This window comes from Lissotriton helveticus, chromosome 6 (assembly GCF_964261635.1).
Source record: "Lissotriton helveticus chromosome 6, aLisHel1.1, whole genome shotgun sequence".
Lineage (NCBI taxonomy): Eukaryota > Metazoa > Chordata > Amphibia > Caudata > Salamandridae > Lissotriton > Lissotriton helveticus.
Genome location: NC_136067.1, coordinates 736,684,619 through 736,706,520, shown reverse-complemented (window position 1 = coordinate 736,706,520; position 21,902 = coordinate 736,684,619). Strand labels below are relative to the sequence as shown.

The 21,902-nt window shown below is 45.5% G+C and overlaps 1 protein-coding gene across 1 annotated transcript in view; it reads left to right on the top strand.

Moving 5' to 3' along the window:
- The window catches only part of UFL1 (UFM1 specific ligase 1), a 428,808-nt gene that overhangs the window by 358,632 nt on the left and 48,274 nt on the right, over window positions 1-21,902 (top strand). The window contains exon 13 of the mRNA XM_078648232.1: window positions 1,291-1,411. Within this exon, the coding sequence (XP_078504358.1) occupies window positions 1,291-1,411 (121 nt within the window). The remainder of the gene's footprint in view (window positions 1-1,290; window positions 1,412-21,902) is intronic.

Below are 21,902 nucleotides of genomic sequence, written 5' to 3'. Positions count from 1 at the left end.
ATTTTACCACATCTCACCACACCTGAAAGCTCTGAACTGGCTTCCCTTTGAGGCCAGAATCAAAGTTAAACTGGCATGTATCACTCACAAGGCTCTATACTCAAATTCCCCTGCATTTCTTGCCCAGAACCTCGTGGTAACTGGAGGAGCCAGAAACTCCTGGTTCGCCAGAGAACTCTTGTTCCAACCAGCACGCTTGCAGAAAAAAACCTTCCAATCGAGCCTTCTCTGGGGCCGAACCAAAAATATGGAACTCACTCCCGCCCACCATTAGAAGAATTCCATCTCTGGCACACTTTAAAAAGTTGGCCCAAACCTTCCTAATGGGCAAATTCCTCTCCTAAATCTTGTTTTGCATTCACCTCAGCGACTTTGTTCTTCTTTCGATTACTGCCACACCTTGGATTATCCGGATGCTATCCAGCCGACATCTCCGTGCATCCCACCTGGGGATCTGGGACCTCTTGTTCTCATAAATGTATTTACATGTTTTTATCCCAAATGTTTCTACCCCCCGCTAAGTCTCTTGTATACAACTTGTTAATCTTGTAAGGCGCTCTGATACACCAACGGGTCAAGTTTGCGCTCTATAAAATACAAAAAATAAATAAATAAAATTATCACCGCAGCTGGGCCAAGGCCCAATAAATTTGGTTTTGCAGCCTACTTGGGCTAATTTAAACACAAGAAAAAAAAAATTTACTTTATTATTAAATATGCTCAAACATCATCCATTGGTCCATATATGTAGCTGTTGTATATTCTTACTTGGTTCAATATGACTACTTGGTGTCTGTAGTCCTTTCTTAGTGGTCCTACCTTCTCTATCTCCCATAGTACCTAAGTGTGTTCTATCTGGTGTGTGGAGATTCCAACCTTGGCAGTTGGTCTGGTCAGCTGTGAGGTTTACTGCTCTGCTGTCTTATTCTATGTAACTTAATAAATCTATCTTAATAACCTGAAGACGTGTCCTGCTGCCTACCCAACTTATTTACAACAGTATCCCTCAGTCAAAAAAATAAATGACACTGATGATCAGTAGCTGTAATGAAACATATGTTGAGTATGGAGCTGAAGCATCTGGAGATGTTTACATTCTTATTGCTGGCCACTGTCCTATTGTTTGGTATTGGCCACAGGTTGGAACTAAACTCAAGCCTTTTTCATCACTGAAGTAAGGATGGTGAATGCTTTTCTTAGGGCTGGACTCTTCCTCGATCTTTTACTACTAGACTTTTAACATGTTATAAACCTAGCATCAGTACTTATGTATGTGTTTCACTATCACAGGCAAGAACAAGCAGCAGGAGATTCCTTTTCTGACACTTGAAGAAATTAAGGATTTTTTGAAGAAGAAAGTTACGGATTGCCCGGAAGAAATTATAACAGAACTTTCTGGATCTTTAATAAGGTGCGTTACGTTGTGTTGAATTACAGAAAACAAACAGTTTAGAGTCTTTTATCTTATTCGTAAATGAATCACATTGCAGAGACGTGTGGCCTATTGTTTAGTACTAAAGGTCAAGTCAGTCACATGAAGGCATTTGCTACTTGTCCCGACCTTTAAATCAGCAGCAGTATTTATAGATGAGCTGTAACACATTGGCCTACAGCCATGTTCTGAAAAGGCCAGCTTTTCAAGTCATTTAACTGTGTGCAACCACCGTCTATTTCTACTCACAGGATAAGGGGGCCTAAAGCTTTCCGCAGGGATAATTGTTCATCAAGAAATTAGATGAAAGCATCATAATTGTTGCCTGAGGCAGCCACGACTAAATACTGGAAAACGTATACCGGAAAACCTAGTTATTGAAATGACTGTTCAAATACAAAAGGTTCCATTCTGATTGGTAGCATGGTCAAAAAAAGTGTGCTGAGTAATAGAGGGTGTTTGATGAAGTGACCATGTGTAACTGCATAACCAGAAAAAAAGGACAAATCTATATATTCACTGAAAAAAATCAAAGGTTGTAGTAACATATTTAACCCCTTCGATGCTCATGACGTAACCCAGCCGTCATGAGCCACGCGTGGCCTGTGCGCATGACGGCTGGGTACTGTCACGACCACGCCCGCAATTGGAATGGCCAGCACCGGGCTGGCATTCCTGCCGCAGGCAAGGTGTTAAGTTTATCAGTGACAACAATAATGTTTTAAACTAAAAAGAAAACACAGAAATTCACGAGTTATAGTTAGCAGCGTTGACTATAACTTTCGTCCCCACCATGCGCTGCTTAGGACTGCACGTACAACATCACTCCTGACCTGTTCTATGACATAATTTATGACATAGCTGATGACATCTCTGGTTGAATCATGATGACCTCATCCAATGTGTTTGTTTGTTTTAGAGCGTACATAGTGGTGGGAAATTTTGTCCACCTGTGTCCAGCTAACCGGTTTAAGTGTTTACAGTACCCATTTGCTCGTTATGCACCATAGCTGTGTAGAGGTATTGAACATGTTATAATGTTTGTGGTACATAGAAGCTGAGCCGGCCCTGGTTGTGGGCTCCGGGGGGCACATGGCCCTCCTCCCTTAAAGGAATCTGGCCCGGGAGTGGGCTCCCTGGGGCCTTTCTAGGCTTAGTGAGGGGAGGGGGCCTCTGAGCCCCCTCCCCATTGTGTGCATTTTCAGCCCGATGGTGGACTTACGGGGGGCCTCTCTAGGCTCAGGAGGCAAAGGGCATGCAGCCCTCCTTAACACAGGGGATGGTTCCCTGGTGCTTACACTAAATCAAAGCGTCCTGGCTACTATTTTGTTTTAGTTTTCCCGATCCTGTCTCCCGGGATTGCTGCATTTATTGTTTGGGGGAGGGGGCTTCTGGGTATAGTCCCCACCCCTGCCAAGGGGTCTAGGCGGTCAGGGTATCCTTTACCTGCCAACATCTTCTTCTTTTAAAAAAAATTTTTTTAACACCTTCAGGACAGTGGACTAAGTTTCGGAGTCCTGTAATGGCTTCCAGCAGCATTTTTCTCATGTTACAGGCAGCCAAACAGAGCGCTAGCTCTCGCGAAAGTCTGACTTTTGCAGGAGCAAGATGATCCAAGGGAAATAAAGCTCCCTGGGATCACAAAAAGCAAAATCAGTGACCCAAGATCTAGCTTCCTGCAGAATTTAGTGAAATTCTGATAAGCAGTTTTTGCTGTAGCATGTGTTAAAGAAGTCTATGGAAAGTGCATGGGTATTTTGCCTTTTGGTCCCCCCCTTTTTTTCCTCAGGCCCGCTTGACAGATCACCCTAAAACGTGCCATGCACAAACTAGTCAAAAAGTGCACCTTTTTGGAAAGGTTTGTGGAGATTCATCAACCAGTGCCAAAGTTGCTAGCAACACAAAAAAACTTTCCTATGGAAGAGCAGACGTAACTACAACAACTTAGTGGTGACCGCTGCTAAGATAGATATATCTGCTGAAAATAAGCAAGTAACCTTATATTTAGGTGGTAAAAAGTGATAAGAACTAGTGTTTAAAATACCAAACACCCCTGAAATTTACCACTTATTATTTAGTGAACTAACTATAACTGGCATCCCCTCCAACCTACCCCCTCATGAACTGCTTATGACTTCACATGTTACAGAAATCAGGACATCTCAAATGACCTAATTAATGACATCAATGATGGCATTATCCAGTAGTTCTAACAGTTCCTATAGGGTATGTCAAGAGGATGACGGGTATGTATTTTCTAAGGATAAGACTCCTTCTGCCAGTTACTATGGACAACTCTCCGTAGATTGGTAAAATACGCAATACACATCACTTTTGAGCCATGATTGCCACCCCAGTGAAAGTTAAACAACCTCTAAGCTTTTCATCCCTACATTCCGCATTATTCATAAGTATGCAATGTTATGTTATGTTATGTCCACTTGCAGCGCGCACGGATACTCATGAGTGTCCCGGCGCGGCGCCTGAAGGGAACAAGAGGAGATTAACTAACAAAGAGATTATTTTTAAGTTGTTTTTAAAAATGGCAAGGTTCTGAATAGACCGCAGGGAAAGGGGGAGGGCATTCCTGGCAACGCTGGCCTTCACGGCGAGGGAGCTACCCCCCATCCTCTGAAGCGAGGCACCCAGGCAAAACATTGAATCGCAGAACGAAGAGCACGAGCCGGGAGTAAAAGGAGAACTGCTTCTGAAGATAGAGGGGACCAAGACCATGGAGGGCCCGATGGGCCAGAACTAAAGATTTAAACCTGACCCTATCGGTAACAGGAAGCCAGTGAAGAGAACGTAGTTGAGCAGTCACACTATTCCTTGCCGAGAGGCCAAATAACAATCTGGCTGCCGTATTCTGAACTACCTGAAGTTTTTTAAGCAGATATCCAGGGGACACCGCAAAGAGAGCATTGGCGTAATCCAGACGGGAAAGGATCAGAGCATAGGTGACGGTTTCTCTAGCCGCTTGGGAGAGAAGCGGGAAGAAGGTCCGCAGGGTCTTAAGGAGGCCAAAACAGCAGCCAGCCAGTTTCTTTATATGGGCGGAAAAGGAGAGACTCTCGTCAAACCATACTCCCAGGTTTTTGAAGGCTGCCCCGACACAGGGGGGAGCGGGGAGTCAGGGGGCCGTAGCTGCTCACGAAAATCAGTGGGGAACCTGCCGAACAATAAGATCTCAGATTTTTGTTCATTGCATTTCAGCTGCGCATCAGCCAGCCATTTAAAGATGGAAACTAGGCACTGTTGGGTGGCTGAGACTGAGCTGGAGGTCTTATCCCAGGTGAACAGCAGCTGCAAGTTATCAGCATAGGACATCACCGTGGCCCCGAGCTCCTCTGCCAGATATAAAAGAGGCGTAACATAAATGTTAAAGAGGAGCAGGCTAAGGGAAGAGCCCTGAGGAACTCCAGTGGTGACCAACTGAGGAGAAGAAGAGAAAGGGGGAACCAAATCTGCTTAACCCGTTCTTCCAGAAAGGACCTAAGCCAGCCCCAAACCGCTCCACATACCCAAATCTCAGCCAGTCGGGCCAGAAGGAGGGCATGAGGGACCGTGTTGAGAGGTCAAGCAAAATTAATGCTGCCCTCCCGCCCGCGTCCAGACACTCCCGAATAGCCTCCACCACCTCCACTAAGACAGTCTCAGTGCTGTGAGAGGAGGGGAAACCTGATTGTGCAGGATGCAGGAATCCCTCAGTCTCCACATCCTCTGTGAGGTGGTTGTTAACAACCTTCTCACAGACCTTAGCAATGGCCGGGAGAGGGGAGATGGGACGATAGTTCCCTGGAGTAAGGGGATCTAAAGAGGCTTTCTTAAGAAGCGGCAGTATCATCGCCTGCTTCCACCTCGGAGGAACCGCAGCAGTCTAAAGAGACAAATTGACAATACAGTTCACCTCAGTGTTCAAGCTCTCAGCCACTGACGCCAGGAGCCTAGCCGAGCAGGAGTCGGAAGGGGAGCCCGACTTGAGCCCCCTGAGGATTTTAAGAGATTCCAGGGGGACCACTGCTCTAACAGCTGAAAGAGAGCAGGCAGGGGCGGCAGGTTGAACAGCCAAAAGACCCAAGCAATTGCCATTGGCCGAAGAAAAGGAAGCCTGAATGGCCTGAATTTTCTCTCTAAAACAGCGGGAGAGTGTATCACACCAGGCGAGAGAAGATGGAATGACACTCGCCTGGGCCCGAGGAGACGTAAAATTCTGCACTATGGAGAACATTTCTTTCGCATTGTTTCTAGCTGAATCAATGCGGGCAGCAAAGAATTGCCCTTCAGCAACAGTGATGGCCTCATAGTAAATTTTTTGCATAGCTCTCAATTTCCTCTTAGCTATAGGGCAATATCCGCTCTGGCGCCAGGCACGCTCCAAAACCTTGCATTCATGCTTGGCACTTTTGAGAGTCGCATTAAACCAGGTTTTAGACTGGAAATCTCGGGCAGGTCTAGAAGGCCGAGAAGGGGCAGCGGAGGCCACCGCCTTGGCAACCTACGTGGTGAACCCTGACAGACACTCTTCCAGATCTCCAGACAGAACTGGTCTGGATTGGTCAAGAGCCCGTTTAAATTCCAGAGGATCGATCCTACCAAGAGCAGGATTCTGGTAGGGAAGGGCCCGTGGGGCAGCACTATATAGCACCCAGGAAAAATGAGATAAAAAATGATCGGACCAGAGCACAGGACAGGGATCTCCTATGAGGAGGGGGAAATTAGAGCAGATAGGGTCTAAAAGATGGCCCGCCTGATGGGTAGGAAGACGGACATGCTGGACAAGTTGAGCCAGATGGAAAATATCCAGCAAGTCAGCCGCTTCCCTAGAATCAGGACAATCCAAGTGAATGTTAAGGTCCCCCAAGATCAAATAATGCATGAACCTAACCGCCCTAGAGGCAATAGCATCCCCACAGCTCAGAAGAAATGGTCCCGCAGGGCCAGGAGGTCTGTAGATCAAGGAGGCCCCCAGAGTAAAGTGTGCTGAGAAGCGCACACCAAAGTCAAGCACCTCGCAGTTAGCCCAAGCAGAAGAATCCCCTAGACGGAGTTCCCAATTGTCTTTAAAAACAGCGGCCACGCCACCCCTTCTGCCCCCCTGGCGATCGGCTCTAAGAATCTTATAGCCTAGAGCAGTGGTTCCCAAACTTTTCTGACCTGTGGCTCCCTTGACCTAATCGGCAGTTGGCCGTGGCTCCCCACCATTTTTTTACCGGTGGGTGGGTGGTATGTACCTCCTGTTATCTTCCTTAAAGTAATTGGGACGCATTATTTCACTCATCCAACCATCCGTTCACTCATCCAGCCATCCGTTCTCTCATCCATCCACCCTTTCACTTCACTCATCTATCCATCCTTTTGTCCATCTACCCCCTTTCACTAACTCATCAATCCTTACATCCACCCTTTCACTCATCCTTCCATTCACCATTTCACTTATCAATTCATCCATCCACCCATTTGCTTGCCCATCATCTACCCTTTCATTCATCCATCCTTTCACACACCCATCCACCAATTCACTCACCCATCAGCTGCCCTCTCACTCATCCATCCTTTCACACACCCATCGACACTTTTACCCATCCATCTACCTTTCCACCCATACATCCATCTATTTACTTTTTCTCTCATCCATACTTCCACTCATTCACTCATCCATCCATCCTTTCTTTCATTATCTATCCATTCCCCCTTTCATTCATGCATTCATCCTTTCAGTAATCCATCCAGCCATTCAGACATTCCTTCACTTATTTACTCACCCACCTTTCCACATTATGAGCTGAGCCTTTGTCTGCAGAGTTGCAGGCAGAAGAGGCATATCAAGAACGAACTACAGCAAGGGGTGGGGTGCGGTGGAAGAGAGTTCACTATGCCCCTGCACATTGGCAGGCTGAAAACGTAGAAGTCATGAGTCACACATGATGCACAGTGCCAGGATGTGAGGTTACTGTAACATGGTGTTGTTTCCGGGGCTTTAAGCGGTGTAAAAAAAACTGGGGGGTCTCTTCAAAGGGGGTGTTGGATGTAATTAAGAGCGCAGTTTAAAACACCTAGGCTAAAAATCTGAGCTTAGCATAGTGTTGCGCCCGTCTGGTATTATGTTGTTTATGTCATTGCATCCAGATATATAATACAGCAAGTATCATTGCACCAACAACAAGCCAGGACTATTGGCTTTGTCAATGGTTGCTAGTTCCTTAAAATAAAAAAGCAGCAACCATGGCTTTTTTTAATATAATACGATAACCTGTTCTTTTAAACTTATTTCACAGGCTTCTTTAAATGAAGTGTTCTCTAACATTGCAGCATGGGCGTTTTACTTTTTATGTAACAGAAGGCCCTTCTGTATCCTAGGCAGGAGGCCACCACCACATGCTTGAACACCCCTGACTGCCCCATTGTCATTCTGTATGTGGCAATCAGCCCCATACAGAATTTCAATGGGCGGGAGGGGCTGCTCTGCTCTTGTGCTCCTGGAGGAGTGCGAGGCAGCTCCAGCAGCGGGGGTGAGGCCTCTCACAGGGGAGCAGCGCTCCCCTGTGATGGCCACAATTACAGATAAAAGGCATGGATGGTCCATGGAATTTAAGGACGGTTGGTCACCCTACTGTGCGCGGCGCCCCTGGCACCTCATTACGGCGCACTGGGGCGCCTCGGCGCACAGTTTGGGAACCACAGGCCTAGAGGAATGGCAAAGGAGACAATAGGGTCGGAAGAAGCATCAAGCCATGTCTCTGTGAGGAACAATATGTCTAGGGAGTTTTCCTCCAAAAGATCATGGACATCTACATGATGTTTCCTAAGAGAACGGGCATTGATCAAAGCGGCCCTAATGTGAACATCCTTTGCCCTCTGAGCCGAAGGGCGGCCCTCAGTATCTCGAGAGGCAGGTTCGCCCTTCAGATGAAAGCCACATTCTGAACAAGGGGCGAACGGGGCCATCGTCGCATCCCAGGCCTGGGGACGACAATGAGCCAAACAATCCAATGCTCTCAGAGATGTTCCACCGTAACTTATCCTTGGCTCATTACCTGGGGGCTTTAGGGCAGCGTCTTAGGCGCGCCAGCGGCGCGACCGCTGCGCACCCGTTCAGCGCGCATTTAAATGGGCCCGTGATCCCGAGAGCTGGAACGACAACTAGCCCAAAATGGCGTCTCTCGGCGGCACCACGGGAGGAACAGGAAGTCTGTCGGAGCCCTCACCCCGATAGCAGCAACAGTTGTGTGCAAAAGAGTCAAAGACTCGAGTAATTTTAAAGTGCAAGTAAGCGGACTAGTTTAATAAAATCCAATTTTTTAAAAGCAAAGTATCAAAAGAGCAGGCACACGTTCAAATCACGCAGCCACACGTAAAAACAGGGAGAACCCCTCAGGCCATTAAATCTTCAGCAACGTTGTGGAAATAAATATCCACACCATATAAATGTCATTATAAATGTCCTTTTATATAGGATTTGTCTATAGCTCTCTGTTGCAACTCTTAACATGGCACATACCCAGAGATCCACTGGAGGATCATCTTTTATCAACAGAAACTTTTCCTTTTCTCACAGATTTTTGCAACAGGCTTTGAGTCAAACCACAACCTACTTTGAAACATGCTTCTGCAACCCTTCTACCATACGCTCAGCAATTTCCTTATTTAACATATAGTACTACTTGCGCCTCAAACTTTACTGGTTTGTAAATGGTTAACCATCTAACTTTCAATCTGTGCAACCAAACTTGCTTCTAGGGCTTATGCTGTTTCAGTTCTATGCACCCACACATATATGCACTGTACCTTGATGGTGTATATGATTATAAGATCTTTCCTATCAATTTTTTTTTTTTTTTAAATGATACACAGTGGTATAGATAGAGATATGTATCATTTTAATATGATGGTGCTTTTATTGCATCAAATGCATTGGTATCAAAATCCAGATTTGCAGGTAACCATGAAATATGGAAAATATTTCAGTTGCCTGTGAATTATGGATTTCATCCTCATAATGACAGCCACCAAACAACTCCTGGAGAACTTTTCCACTGTCAGGGCTACTAAAGTTATGTGTACAAAAAGTGATGGATGGAATGCTTGAATTAATCTCAGCCACTGGTAAGTACTCACATCCCAATCCATAGTTATTTGGAGACTGCCACCTGAGTTTGAAACCAGCCAATTTCAAATCAGTCTTGACCTTACTCCAATGAGAACAGTCCAGCCAAAAAGCAACGCCCAGAAGCTTTGCACACTTATTCCACCAGTGCAGTGTGTCAGCCTTTTCCTCCGATCCTGCTTCTGTCAAAAGTCCTGAGTAAAGTGAGGAAGGTTTAGTAAAGCTGCTACCGATGCTCCTGACTGGGTGAGGAGGGTCTGGTATGACAATATATTGGCACTTCGTATTCTGCCACCTTTTCTTCTTAATTGCAGAGCAGCCCTGCTTTTGCAGCAGAACGATCAGGTCTTCCACCTCTACCTCAGACGCGACGGTTGCAATCATGGAGAGTGGGCAGTGCCATTTAGAATCCTTTAGCTTTCCTGATGAGTTCACAGATGTCATCCAAGCAGCCAGGAAGACTGCTACAAAATCAATTTGTGCAGCTCTCTGGATTAAGTTTGTTCAGTGGTTCAAGTGAGAACATCTCTAAATTCCATGTTTCTTCTTAAGGTTTGCTTCTTCTCTTATTTAAAGGACCCTGGTGGTCACTATCATTAAGGGGTATCTTGGGGCCCTGTCTGCTTTCATGTGTTTCACTAATCGCCCCCTCCCCTTTTTAGAGTGACACTGGTGGCACAGTTTTTAAAGGTTATTTTACTGGTTCCCTTCACCTCTATTTATTTTGCCTCTGTGAGATTTGAGCCTTGTTTTGAATTAATGGCTTCTATGTTCGAGCTAATGCATTGTTGTTTTACCCGGAAAACAGTGTTGTTGGTGGCAAATACTTCTGCTTTCATGGTCAGAGAGCTTCATACTCTATCAGTTCATCCATCCTTACAGTTTTCTACCTACATACGCACGTTATTTGCACCTGCACATCCTTCTCTCCTAAGATGGTTTTATTTTGGTTCAGTATAGTGCAGACTATTACTCTTCTATCTTTCTTCACTCCTTCACCTGCAGCTAAGCAACAGGAAGGTCATCATAGGCTGAATCCTAAGCATGTGGTGTCATATTACATTGACCACACATGACAGAGTTGATGGCCAGCTTTTTGTTGGCTTCATTGGCAGTAGGAAGGAAAAAGGGGTGATTATACTCTGTATTTCACTTTGTGTCATCATCATCAAGAATCTTTATTTCGGCCAAAACGGCCAAAAAAAAACAAGTAAAAAATACAGTACAAACCATTAGATAAAAGGAGACGATCATTACAATGTGAAAAACAGCCGGGTATTCTATTTAAAACAGCATTACAGTACATACAGCGCTCCACTGTCCCCCCAGACTTCCTTATTGGGTCAGAGAGCACGTCTAAAATTGTGTAATTTGCTAAAAGTGCATGTGCAATACATAGGGGACGCGGGGCCTAACGTTGACAATGAGTCAGATTCAATAAAGTGCATGTGCAATATGAAAACAGCCAAAGGTTAATAAAATGCTCCAGTATCCCAAAAAAGAAAAGAAAAACATTCATAATACACAATTCACATATCCCCTCTTGTGTTCCTAAGGCGCATCGCTACTCTTAGAAAGTTTACAGTACAGTGTAATGTTAAAATATCTGCAGAAAATTTCAGGTGCAGTAGTGCCACCTTGGCCTGTCTAAAACCAGCCTATTTTAAAACTCTTTTAAAAAAATGTTTCCTTGGGAGCATGTAATACGGGCATAACAGCACGAAGTGAAGGGTATCCTGCAGAGATCGAAAATTGCAGCCGCAGGGACCCTTCTGCTCCACTGTTCTAGTAAAACCTGCAGGCACCGCTAGGCTGTGATGTATGGAGTTCAACCTGAAGCGTGTCATAAGGAACCTATCCTGGGCACTATGAATGAGATACATGTAAGGTTCGATGCCCGGGCAAGATTTCGTCAGTATGTGGCTTCTCACTGCGGGTTTTATTATCTCTTGGTCTTCCCTGCTAGAACCCAGTAAATTCAAAAACTCACCCTTCACAATGGTCTTATCCTTTGCCATAATTTTTGTGGGGTGAGTAAAGAGTTCAGGTGACCCGTGGCCTTAAGCGAATCTCTAACATATTTAAGCCATGGGATATTCATCCCCTTGTCCTGTGCCAGGCAGTCCTGAATGATATCTCTTGTCAGGGCAGTCTCTGGGGTTTGGCCAGATCTTAATCCAGCAGCTAACCGGTTTTGATTTTATCCAATCCTCGATGTGAGCAATACCCATCTCCTCATGTACGATGAAGCCCGGGGTACTTTGTGGCACTTTCAGTAGTCTTCTTAAAAGTTTATTCTCTTTGTGTGGAGCGACTTTGTGTCCACGAATCCCAAGACCTCACTGCCATAGAGATCTTTGGCGGAACATATTGAATTGTAGAGAATCAGGATCTGGTCAGGAGCCCAACGGCCCAGCCTGTGCGTGATTCATAATTGCCCCCATGCTTCTGGTTAGTGAACGACATTTGTCCTCCAGCAATGGTTTAAATTGAGCTTGGAGTCAACCAGTATCTCTCGGTATGAGAAGGTCTGAACTTTTTCAATACAGTGTGCCCCAATCGTGTGGTTATATTTCTTTAGGGGCGCCTTCCCTACCTCCATTATATAGGATTCAGCTAGATTTGCTGACAAATCCAGGCTCTCCATGAAGTGGATGAAACCGTCTAACAAAGTTTGTAGACCACACGGGGTTCGGGCCAGAAGTACCGCATCATCTACATAGAGCAGAACCTGAATCCCCCCTGTGACCTATCTTGGGCGAACCCACTCCCAGCCCAGCCAGTGCTTTCTCCAAGCCGTTGATATAGAGGGTGAAAATAAAAGGTGCTAAAATACAGCCCTGTCTAACTCCCCTCGTACAGGGGAACTGATCTGTCAGACTGCCCTCCTCGTTGTACCTGACCTGGGCCTGGGTATTCATGTGTAGGGATCTCAAGATGTTTACTAGGTCCTGATCCACTCCCAATCCCTCCATAAGTTCCCACAGTTTGTTCCTGTTTACCCGATCGAATGCGGCTGTGAGGTCCATGAACGCCAAGTACACAGTTCCTTGGCTCGCTATCGTGTACTTGGCGGTCAGGAGATACAGGTTGAGAAATTGGTCCGTTGTAGACCGGCCGGCCCAGAAACCATACTGTGTGTCCGTTATGATCTTGTGTTCTTCTGACCAATCTAATAGACGGTTACGTATAACCCTGCCAAGAACTTTCTCGGACACATCTATCAGGGAATTGGGCCTGTAACAGGGCGGGCTCTCCCTGTTACCTTTTTTAAAGATTGGCACAATTATGGCTGTTGACCAGGATTCAGGCATGCCCGTGCACACTAGTTTATAACCCTAATTAAAATGGGGGCCCACAGCTCTGCATACGCTAGAAACGAATCCGGGGGGGACACCATCGGGACCCGGCGCTTTGTTTTTGGTCAGTCCTTCTATGCCGGCCTTAATCTCATTGAGAGAAAACATTATGGGTTCGCCCCTTCCTGGCCCTTCATTGGCCGCAAGGCAATCTTCATGAGTACTTAGATTATATAGACCTTTAAATTGCTCATGCCAGGTCTTCGCCAGGATGTGATTTACAATCTTGGGTTTATCCCCGTCTTGGAAGCAAGGGTCATTTATGATTTTCCAAAATGCCGTCATGTTTTTAGTGTCTACTACTTTTCTCAGATTCTCCCACGCCTGCTGTTGCAGCAAAGATTTACGCCGCTTAACCGCATCTTTGTATAAGCCTCGACACGCCTGACCCTGAGGAGTCTATCAATGTGCAGTGTTTGGCCCTTCGTAGGTCTGAACCAGCTCAGCCCTTGTCACTTTGAGATTCAAGCACCTCCATATATGATGGTCTTTGTCTGCCATTAGTGCTTCATAAAAGGCGTTGACGTCAATTTTAGACCATCTCAGCCTTCTGCCCTGATCAGTCGCCATTAGCTCCCCTATCGGACCTCTTTTGTCGTGGGTGTTAATGATGTTTGGGTCCCTCAGGACGATAACTAAGGGATTGTGGTCACTGAATGCACTAGATTGTATTTCGAACCCCAAAAGCTCCTGTTTCATTATGTGAGAGACAAAAATAAAATCAATGACTGAATCACAGCCTCTTCCTTTAAAAGTTGGGTTTATCCGCCCTTCATCATCTCCCTTTATGAAATCCATAGTATGTTGGAGATCATGCCTTTCCTGCACCTTATTGAGCTCTTTTCCCTCTGCAGTGTGTTCTAGGTGGGGGCCCTCCTCCAATGAACAGGAATACCAGACACCCCGTATGTTTTTCACATTTGGGCAAAGGTGACAATTAAAATCACCTGCGAGCACCCATTCGTGCTTGCGTCCCTCTTGATCAATCTCTCTCTCCAGCCTTTTACCCAATTCTCTAAAATTTAATGAGTGGTGACCCTGGAACTATAGCATTATAAAAGTTCACGAATAATATGTTCTGGACCCTCATCAGAGTTCCAGCTCAGGTCTACTCATGTCCCTTTCAATTTTAAATCCGCATAGATCACCAACCCTCCCTTAGCTCTTCCTGACCGCCCTTTCCTTGCCGGGACAAAAAATATCTTTAAACCTTCAAGAGCTAGCTGGTCTCTGTTCCATTCCCAAGTCTCTTGTAAACCTATGACCTGGAACTTTTTTATATAAGCCACCCATTCAATATTTTTTAATTTTGCTGAGAGCCCCGCTACGTTCCATGATAAAACGTTTATAGTGCCTTGGCTCATGGTGCTTATGGTCGGCAATATCTGACCACCGCAGATAGTCACATGGGATCCTATAATCTGGCCTGTGTCCTCTTTATGACAGCTAACCATATCACTTACCATGGGGACGGATGTTTGTGTGCTTTCTGGGGTTACTGGGGGGCCTCCACATGAATAAATGCGTGGAGCAATCCCTTCGGCGGGGGCGTCGCCGCAGCGAGAGCTCCGTTCATGTCAGTCAATGTCTTCCAGTCCCTGGCTATTTGCCAGAGGAGCATAACGATTTTTTGTGAAAGACGGGTCCCATTCCAATCACGCCACTGTACGTTTGCATGTTGACCTCTCTTCGGGAGCTTATCCTTGGGTCCCTATAAAAGAAACCCAACTGTAACATTTGTATGAATGAGTCATTTTTCCCCCTGAGGCCGCCCCGGGGATATGCAAGAAGCTCCTGTACCAGCCCTGGTGTTCTAAAATGTACGATCACTGTGTCTCCTTCAAAACATTTTCTGCTCCGGCCTATCCAGGACACCCTTCTTGCCATTAAAATTTGCCTATAGTGCTCAAGTTTAAAATGTGTATTTTTGCTTAGCCAATGTGCTGCCTTCTTGATTAACATCTGTGGTGTTTCTTCACAGATTTCAGTAGAAGCAGGAACCCCTGTCAGAACTATTGTGTATGGGCTCGCTGCGGAAAGAAGATCCATTACAGGCAGATTCATCGTGCCCAAACTCGCTCCCTACTGGCTCATTCACTACAATTGCACCGGTCCCATCCCCCCCTGGCCCCCTGTGCCCTCTTTCCTATTGACCCACTTTGTTGTGGCATCATATGCCCTTCCTTCCTAGTGGGCAAAACGCTCTCCTACCTTCTAATATCTTCACTTCTGCCAATTCCCGGGGGTTCTGCTTGCGCACTGCCGGAGTGGATACTATTCCTCTCTCTTTGTGATAGGTCCCCCTGTAGTACTCCTCCCATACCCTCACTACCTCGAGTGTCCACATCCTGAGCTACTATGGGTCGGGGAGTGACTAGTGTGGATGGGCCCGTCCACTGTGCTGCCAATCTGGCCATATTTTCTTCAAGCACGCTAATTTTCGTGTAGAGGGGTGCTAGTTGGTTGGTAATTAGTAATGTCAGTTTTAGTCATAATGGTGAATCCTCCTCATTGCCCAAGTCCATCCCTCTACATTTAGAACACTGCGAGAAGCCTGTGGCTTCTTGGGTCCCTTTGGGCCTATCCTCCTTTGATGGTTCTTTCTTGTTCGCATTTCTGGTAGCCTTATTACGCCCTCCCCCTCGCCCTTCCCCTCGTGCGCTCTTGGCTGAGGCTGTCGGGACACTTACAGGCATAGCATCTCTACTGGTCATGTGTTGATCTAGGCGCGCCCTTTTAAATCGTGTTACCACCTCTGCTGGTTCTATAAGTGGCAGCCCACAGGGCTCTGGTGCTTCAGCCCTCTCCACCCCCTCTTCCCCTGCTCCCTCTCTCCTTGATGATGACATAGGTGTCAACATGGATTGGCCCAACTCTCCCTCCTCCGCTCCATTTATTACAATTTCAGATGGCATTTCCTTAGTAGGTGATATCATTACTCCTTCCTCAGCACAGGCTTTCTCCGACGCTCTTAAGTAATGACATTGCCTACATTTCTCAAGGTAACAGCCTTCGGAGTCTCTGTCTTGGCTAAACCCCCCATGGACAGTCTTTTCCACGTCATGTTGGGGTCCAAGGAAAGTCTTCTTTTTGCAGATCGAATTTCTTGGTCCAAGGCTGATTCTGCCCTGATAAAGAAGGCATCCAATGTCCCTTTTAGGCTCCCTCCCACATTATCTGGTTTGTTCCTCTCTTTAGTCATCACAATTCGGGGACAAAAATCCCTGCAGGGTCAGCCTTAAACTGCACAATAGTAAATAGCCAAATCAGCAGCCCTGAGGATGTATAAGTTCAGAAGCAATAAACTGTTCTAAAAATAAGGGCAAGTTGTGAATCAGATTAGCCCAACTGATTTGAATCACCAGGTTTACTTCCTTTAGCGGGCAATAGCAGTTACACCCAGTTTTCCTCACCTGCCTTCTGTAGCGGTGTGTAGTCACCAAAACGGAGTAATCAGATATGTAGATGGCGATGTTAGAGCCCTGGCCCAGCCCTGCCTTCTCCTGGCTACGATGGGCTTAGACGGGCCCGCCCTTTGCCCGGGCTTAGCCGACGCCCGCCCGTGTCTCGCGTCGCGGGAGCCCACAGGCGGTTAAATACCCCCGATGATGAAGGGGAGGGGCTGCCGGTCCGCTCGCGGCCCCGCTGGTCCCTGGGGCTTTGAGTCCTGGTGCTTGCCCCAACTGCTGGACACAAACAAACAAACGCGACGCGTCTCCCGCGAAGCGGGAGGTGCAAGAGGTTGAAGAAGCCCCCGGTGATGAAGGGGAGGGTCTGCCGGTCCGCCTGCGGCCCTGCAGGTCCCGGGGGCTTTGAGTCCTGGTGCTTGCCCCAACTGCTGGCCACAAACAAACAAACGCCACACGTGTCCCTTTGTATCAAGATATGTTATGCCTTGGCCAAGAAAGACATTTGGGCATTCATGCTCATTCCATCATGGCTCTTTCTATAGGCGTCCCAGTATGTAATTGCCCTTACCTAATTTTGCAAAGCACTGCTGCTTCTATACTTTTGCAAAGCACTGCTGCTTCATGTCGCAGACACTTAGTGATGGGTGCTCTGCCTGAGCCTTGTTGCATGATTTCTCTGGTTAACAAGCAAAACTCATAACATCTCATCTCTGAGGGTCATACTGCATTGGGCCTCATTTGTAAGGTGAAGAATCTGCAAAATGTATCACAAGAATAAAATACTTACCTTCCATAACTACATTTTAGTGGATGCATAATATTTCCGCAGATTCTTCTCTACCACCCTCCATTTGATTAGCTAGTGCTGGTATGACTCTCTTGGCTCCTCTCCATACGCCTCTTTGTAGAATGGAAAAAATATCCGGAACTGGCGCCACTGTGTCAGTTGTGGCTTAATATACCCCAGTGATGTCATGTCTAGAGCTAATGTCACATCTAAAGGGTTGTTTGTGGCCTAATATACCCGAGTGGTCTAATATCTGGCAGTTCTATTGTGGTTTGAGCTGTGTGCCACCACCTGGCGACCCTGGAGATTCATTTCAGGAAAAAAAAATTGTGGACCTGTCTGAACCCTGGAAAGTACTCATAAGGTGAGGAATTTCAAACATGATTATGTAGGTTACTGAAGGCAAGTAATTTGTTCTGCTCCTCTGTTTCCTGGCTCACATACATTTATCAGTTCGTATCTGTGGTGAACACTGAATTCCAGGGGTAAAGAGTGTTAGGAGAGTCTAAAAGGCATATAGCGGCTTTTGGAGCAGCGCCATTTTAATCACTGCAATGCGGCCAAACCCTAAATATGTACATGAGTGCCATCTGTGCAAATCCATTCGGACATAAGGGGGTAATTAAGCTTTTTAATCGTAATAGTTATAGATTCTAATAGGGCACCCAGGTGTTTGTAATTGCTGAGGAAGTCCACAGTAGCGGACAGGTTTCACTCCTTCTTTTGAGCAGTTGAAAGATTAAGAACCTCAGGGACCCTATCATGATGCCTTTTTCTGTGCTAAAAGGGTCTGTGCACTTCTTTGTGATGCCTTGAGTGCATACATTACCTAGAAATATCTCCAAGTTAGTGTTTGTTTGCTTATAACTAAGCTGAAACTCATGGCGGTAAGTGCCTGTTTGTGTTTGCAAGACCTACTGGCAGAAAAACTAGCATTCATTTGGAGACATTTCAAGTTATTGTATCCGCTCACGACACCAAGAAGAAGCACACAGACCCCTTCTGTGCTGATCATGATGCAGTACAGAAAACTGCATCATGATAAGGCTTCTGATTTGTTCATGTTTATTTTGAACATGATACCTGTTGAAATGTGTCCAGTTCAGCCTTAAGGTGTGGGAGTTACTACTCTAGGTCTGTCAAGGACAGAAAAACATCGAGGAAAGTATATTGGGAGTGTAAACCAGACCCAAACTAAGTCAGGTTATCTTCAGCCTTGTGTTTATAATTCACCATCATCCATGTAAAAAAAATCTTCCCCAGCCCATCTTGACTCGGTGCCCCATTGAGGAACCCTCAATCCACTCGATTAAATGCCTTTTCAGCATCCTGTGTTACGATGACAGCCCTGAGTGAAGCCCGCTTAACCTTCTCAGCAAAATATTAAAGTTTCTTAGTATTGTTGCTTCCCCGTTGTGCTTTGATAAAGCATGACTCCTCCAAGGGAACAATCTAGGGATGCAGGTCTTCTATTCTGGCAGCCCATATGCTTGTAAACATTTGGAGTTCATATTTAGGAGGGATATTGGGTGATGAGAAGAGCACTCTTCAGGATACCTGCCTGGTTTAGGGACTACAGTTCTAGCTGTCTCCCATATGGATTTAGTCATATCCTGGCTCTGAACAAAGAAATTGGAAAGTACTATTACTCATTGCCACTGTATCCCAAAATACGTATAGAAAATAGCAACCCAGCCCTGGCAAGTTATTCTTTAGTTTAATTGAGTCATGCTGAACTTCTACTGTTATAGGAGCATCCAACAACTCCCACTGTGCCTGTGTAATCTTAGGCCTTTTTGAGACTTCTGTATAAGACCAAGCCTCCCCTGTGTCGGTAGGTTCTGTGGAGTACAGTTACTTACAGAAATTTGTGAACTCCTCAGCTACCTCCTGGTCTACATTTGTCGGTGGACCTCCCTGTATTTTAAGCCTACCTACCCTCTAAACACCTTTACCCTGAGATTACATCCAAGCAGTACTATATCCCCCCACTCCTAGCACTTTTGCTGCAGCTTTAACAATCTATACAGTGCTTTGTCTAAACCCCAGATTTGAGTTTCAGTGGCTATCGCATTTTCTCTAAGTTTTCTGCGCTAATTTCAGTTTGTGCTGAACTTCTAAGGTGCCAGATTCACCTCCGGTTTTTGTCTTACCAGCACCCTAATTCAATTCAGTCTGGATGCTTCTGGTATGAGTAGGTATAAATCACTGCCTTCCGCAGGCTGCTCAAGCTAATCTCTTCTGTATTGTTCTCCTCATGGAAGTTTTGGATCCCATTGCTCACCTGCAGCCTGGTAATTCTGACCATCAAAGTATTGCAATAAGCCTCTAATGGCTATCTCTGTGCTCCAGGCTCCCAGTCTCTTTCATTAAGATGATAAAGCTGTGGTCAGATATGGTCTGACCGATCTATACCTCTTTCACCCTAGTAAACAGCAGTTTGCTCACCAACAGGTGATCTAGCGTAGGATTACTGTACTCAAAAGTAAAAAGTAACATCTACACTGTCTCCAGGTAATCCTCTCCAGTCATCCACCAGCCCCGTGGTCTGCATCTACTCCTGCTTGTGATATTGCTCCCCACCCACCGCTCTGTGCTAGGGTTATCTTTGAACAACTAAAAAAAGGGGGAACACAGTAACCCCTTGTGAGCTTGGGTGTTTGACTATAGTAGGGAGATTTTTTTATTAAATTAATTCAGATTTCCTTTTCATTACAAAAATTTAATCAAGCGCCGTTATTCATAACGTGATTTAAGTTAGATTTAAACCAAAGAAAATTCCAAATAATACACCACAAGCGCATATAGAGAATTACTCATATAGAACATATGTTAACAAATGTGCAAGAAGGGGTTCAGTGCATATGATATCCAAGCATACATTGACAATGTAGTATCCAAGTCAAACAAAAAGTTCTGTATTCACAATTTGTAAAGCACAAACATATCACCCATTAAGGGTTCCGAGGCTCTGGGGGCCGTCGGGTAGATTAAGTTAGCTATTGCCCAGAGTAACATGATGCTGAGCTGAGCTGCCGACGACGTCGGGGATCGAACCACGAGCCTGGGTCTCTAGAGTCAGCCGCTCTGACTGCTGCGCCACACCTCTTTCAAACATACAATTTTCAGTGCATGAAAAAGCCACTCAAAGGATCCATGGAAATATCCAAATGTCCGTCTTCAGTATAGAACACAGAATCCAATGATGGTTTAGAATGAAAGTGAGAGAGATGGACTTGTCGTAGTTTCTGTCTCAAGTGTCATTACTCTGCGAGACCATCCTCAGGACCAGTATGTTTTACGGGGAGATGCAATAATGATCCCACAGGAATTTGAGATTCCTTAAATGCAATAGCAATTTAAGTAATCGCAATTTTGCGATTTCTTAAATTGCGATTTTTGCATTTGGGATGATGCATCCCAAATGCAAAAATACCGGTCACAAAGGGGCAGATTCTGAGAATCTGCCTCTTTGCGAGCGGTGTTTAGCTTGAGACATCTATGCCCAAATCGGTAACTGGCTTCAGCAAAGGCCAAGACCAGAATCCTACTAGGATCTTATCTTTGGCACTGTTCATTAAAATGTTTAGACTCCAGCTAAAATGATCTCCCTTCTGCCTCCCTTAGTAGAGCTAGAATGTAGTCCATCAAGAAAAGCTCCTGTCCTTCTTTCGATACATATAATACATTTATACTGAGCTTACATCATCCCAAGACAGTGAAGTATGAGGTTCCTTTGTTTGTACTGTCTTTGGCTTTGCAAGGCTTTCGTGTTGGCACATTTAAATGATTATTATCTGCCTTTTGGCCTGTATCTTTTGTTCTCATAGTTCCTCGCTATTAACATCACTTGTTTTTATTGCATTTTTCTTTATAGGGCTGCACATATGTTCTTTCCTGCTCTCTTCATTATGCCGCAGGGAGACCTTCAATGGGGCTTACCTATCCTGGTGTGTGCTCCCTTTGAGCCTCTTCACATTTGGACTTTGAGAGTGTTGACGTTGAACTGTCTTTCTTATTGCTGTCACTTCTGTGCACCACATCAGCAACCTGTAATCCTTGTCAGTTCATGCTAAGGTTTTCTAACTCATTATCCTACGAGAAAGCTGCTGGCACATGGTGTTTATGTCCTGCACATCTTCCGGGCAGCCACGTGGGCATCTATCCAAATTTTCCCCAACTACTGTTGCACTAATTCTCAAGTCTCCAGAAAGGACCATTTTGCCAGTGCGGTCCTGCAGGCCTTTCTGTTGGAATCAACTCATCTAAGCCACCTTCTTCGAGATAACATTGCTTTGGCACTATTTCAAATAGTTAGAAATGTACAGTAAGAAGTATCTGTCTGAGGAGCAAGTTACTTAGATACAGTATCCAACTCAAAGAGCATTACAGAAGCTAAGTGCAGATTCTTTCATGTCCATCCTCCCCCTGTTCTGTGGTGTGGGCTTTCACAGCAATATGATCTCAAGTTAATGTTTGCCCACTGCAAATACAATCTAATGAGCCATGCTCTGCAATTGTGGGCATGGAAAAACAATAGAAAACGAAAACGAGTGATATCAGCATGCAGAAGTAATGCATTTATGCGGATCCTTGTTGTCATGTTTGTGGTTTAACGGAGTTGCGATAGATGCTGATGGTGCCACCTGCCAGCATGAGGAAGTTGTTGTAGAGGTTTCCATGTACAATCTGGTACCTGGCGAGATAAAAAAAAGGCGAGGAATGTGTGTTTAATTTATCCACACAATAAAACATTACTAAAGGTAACTAACTCATTCTATGCAGTACTTCGATAATTACCCTGCCACAA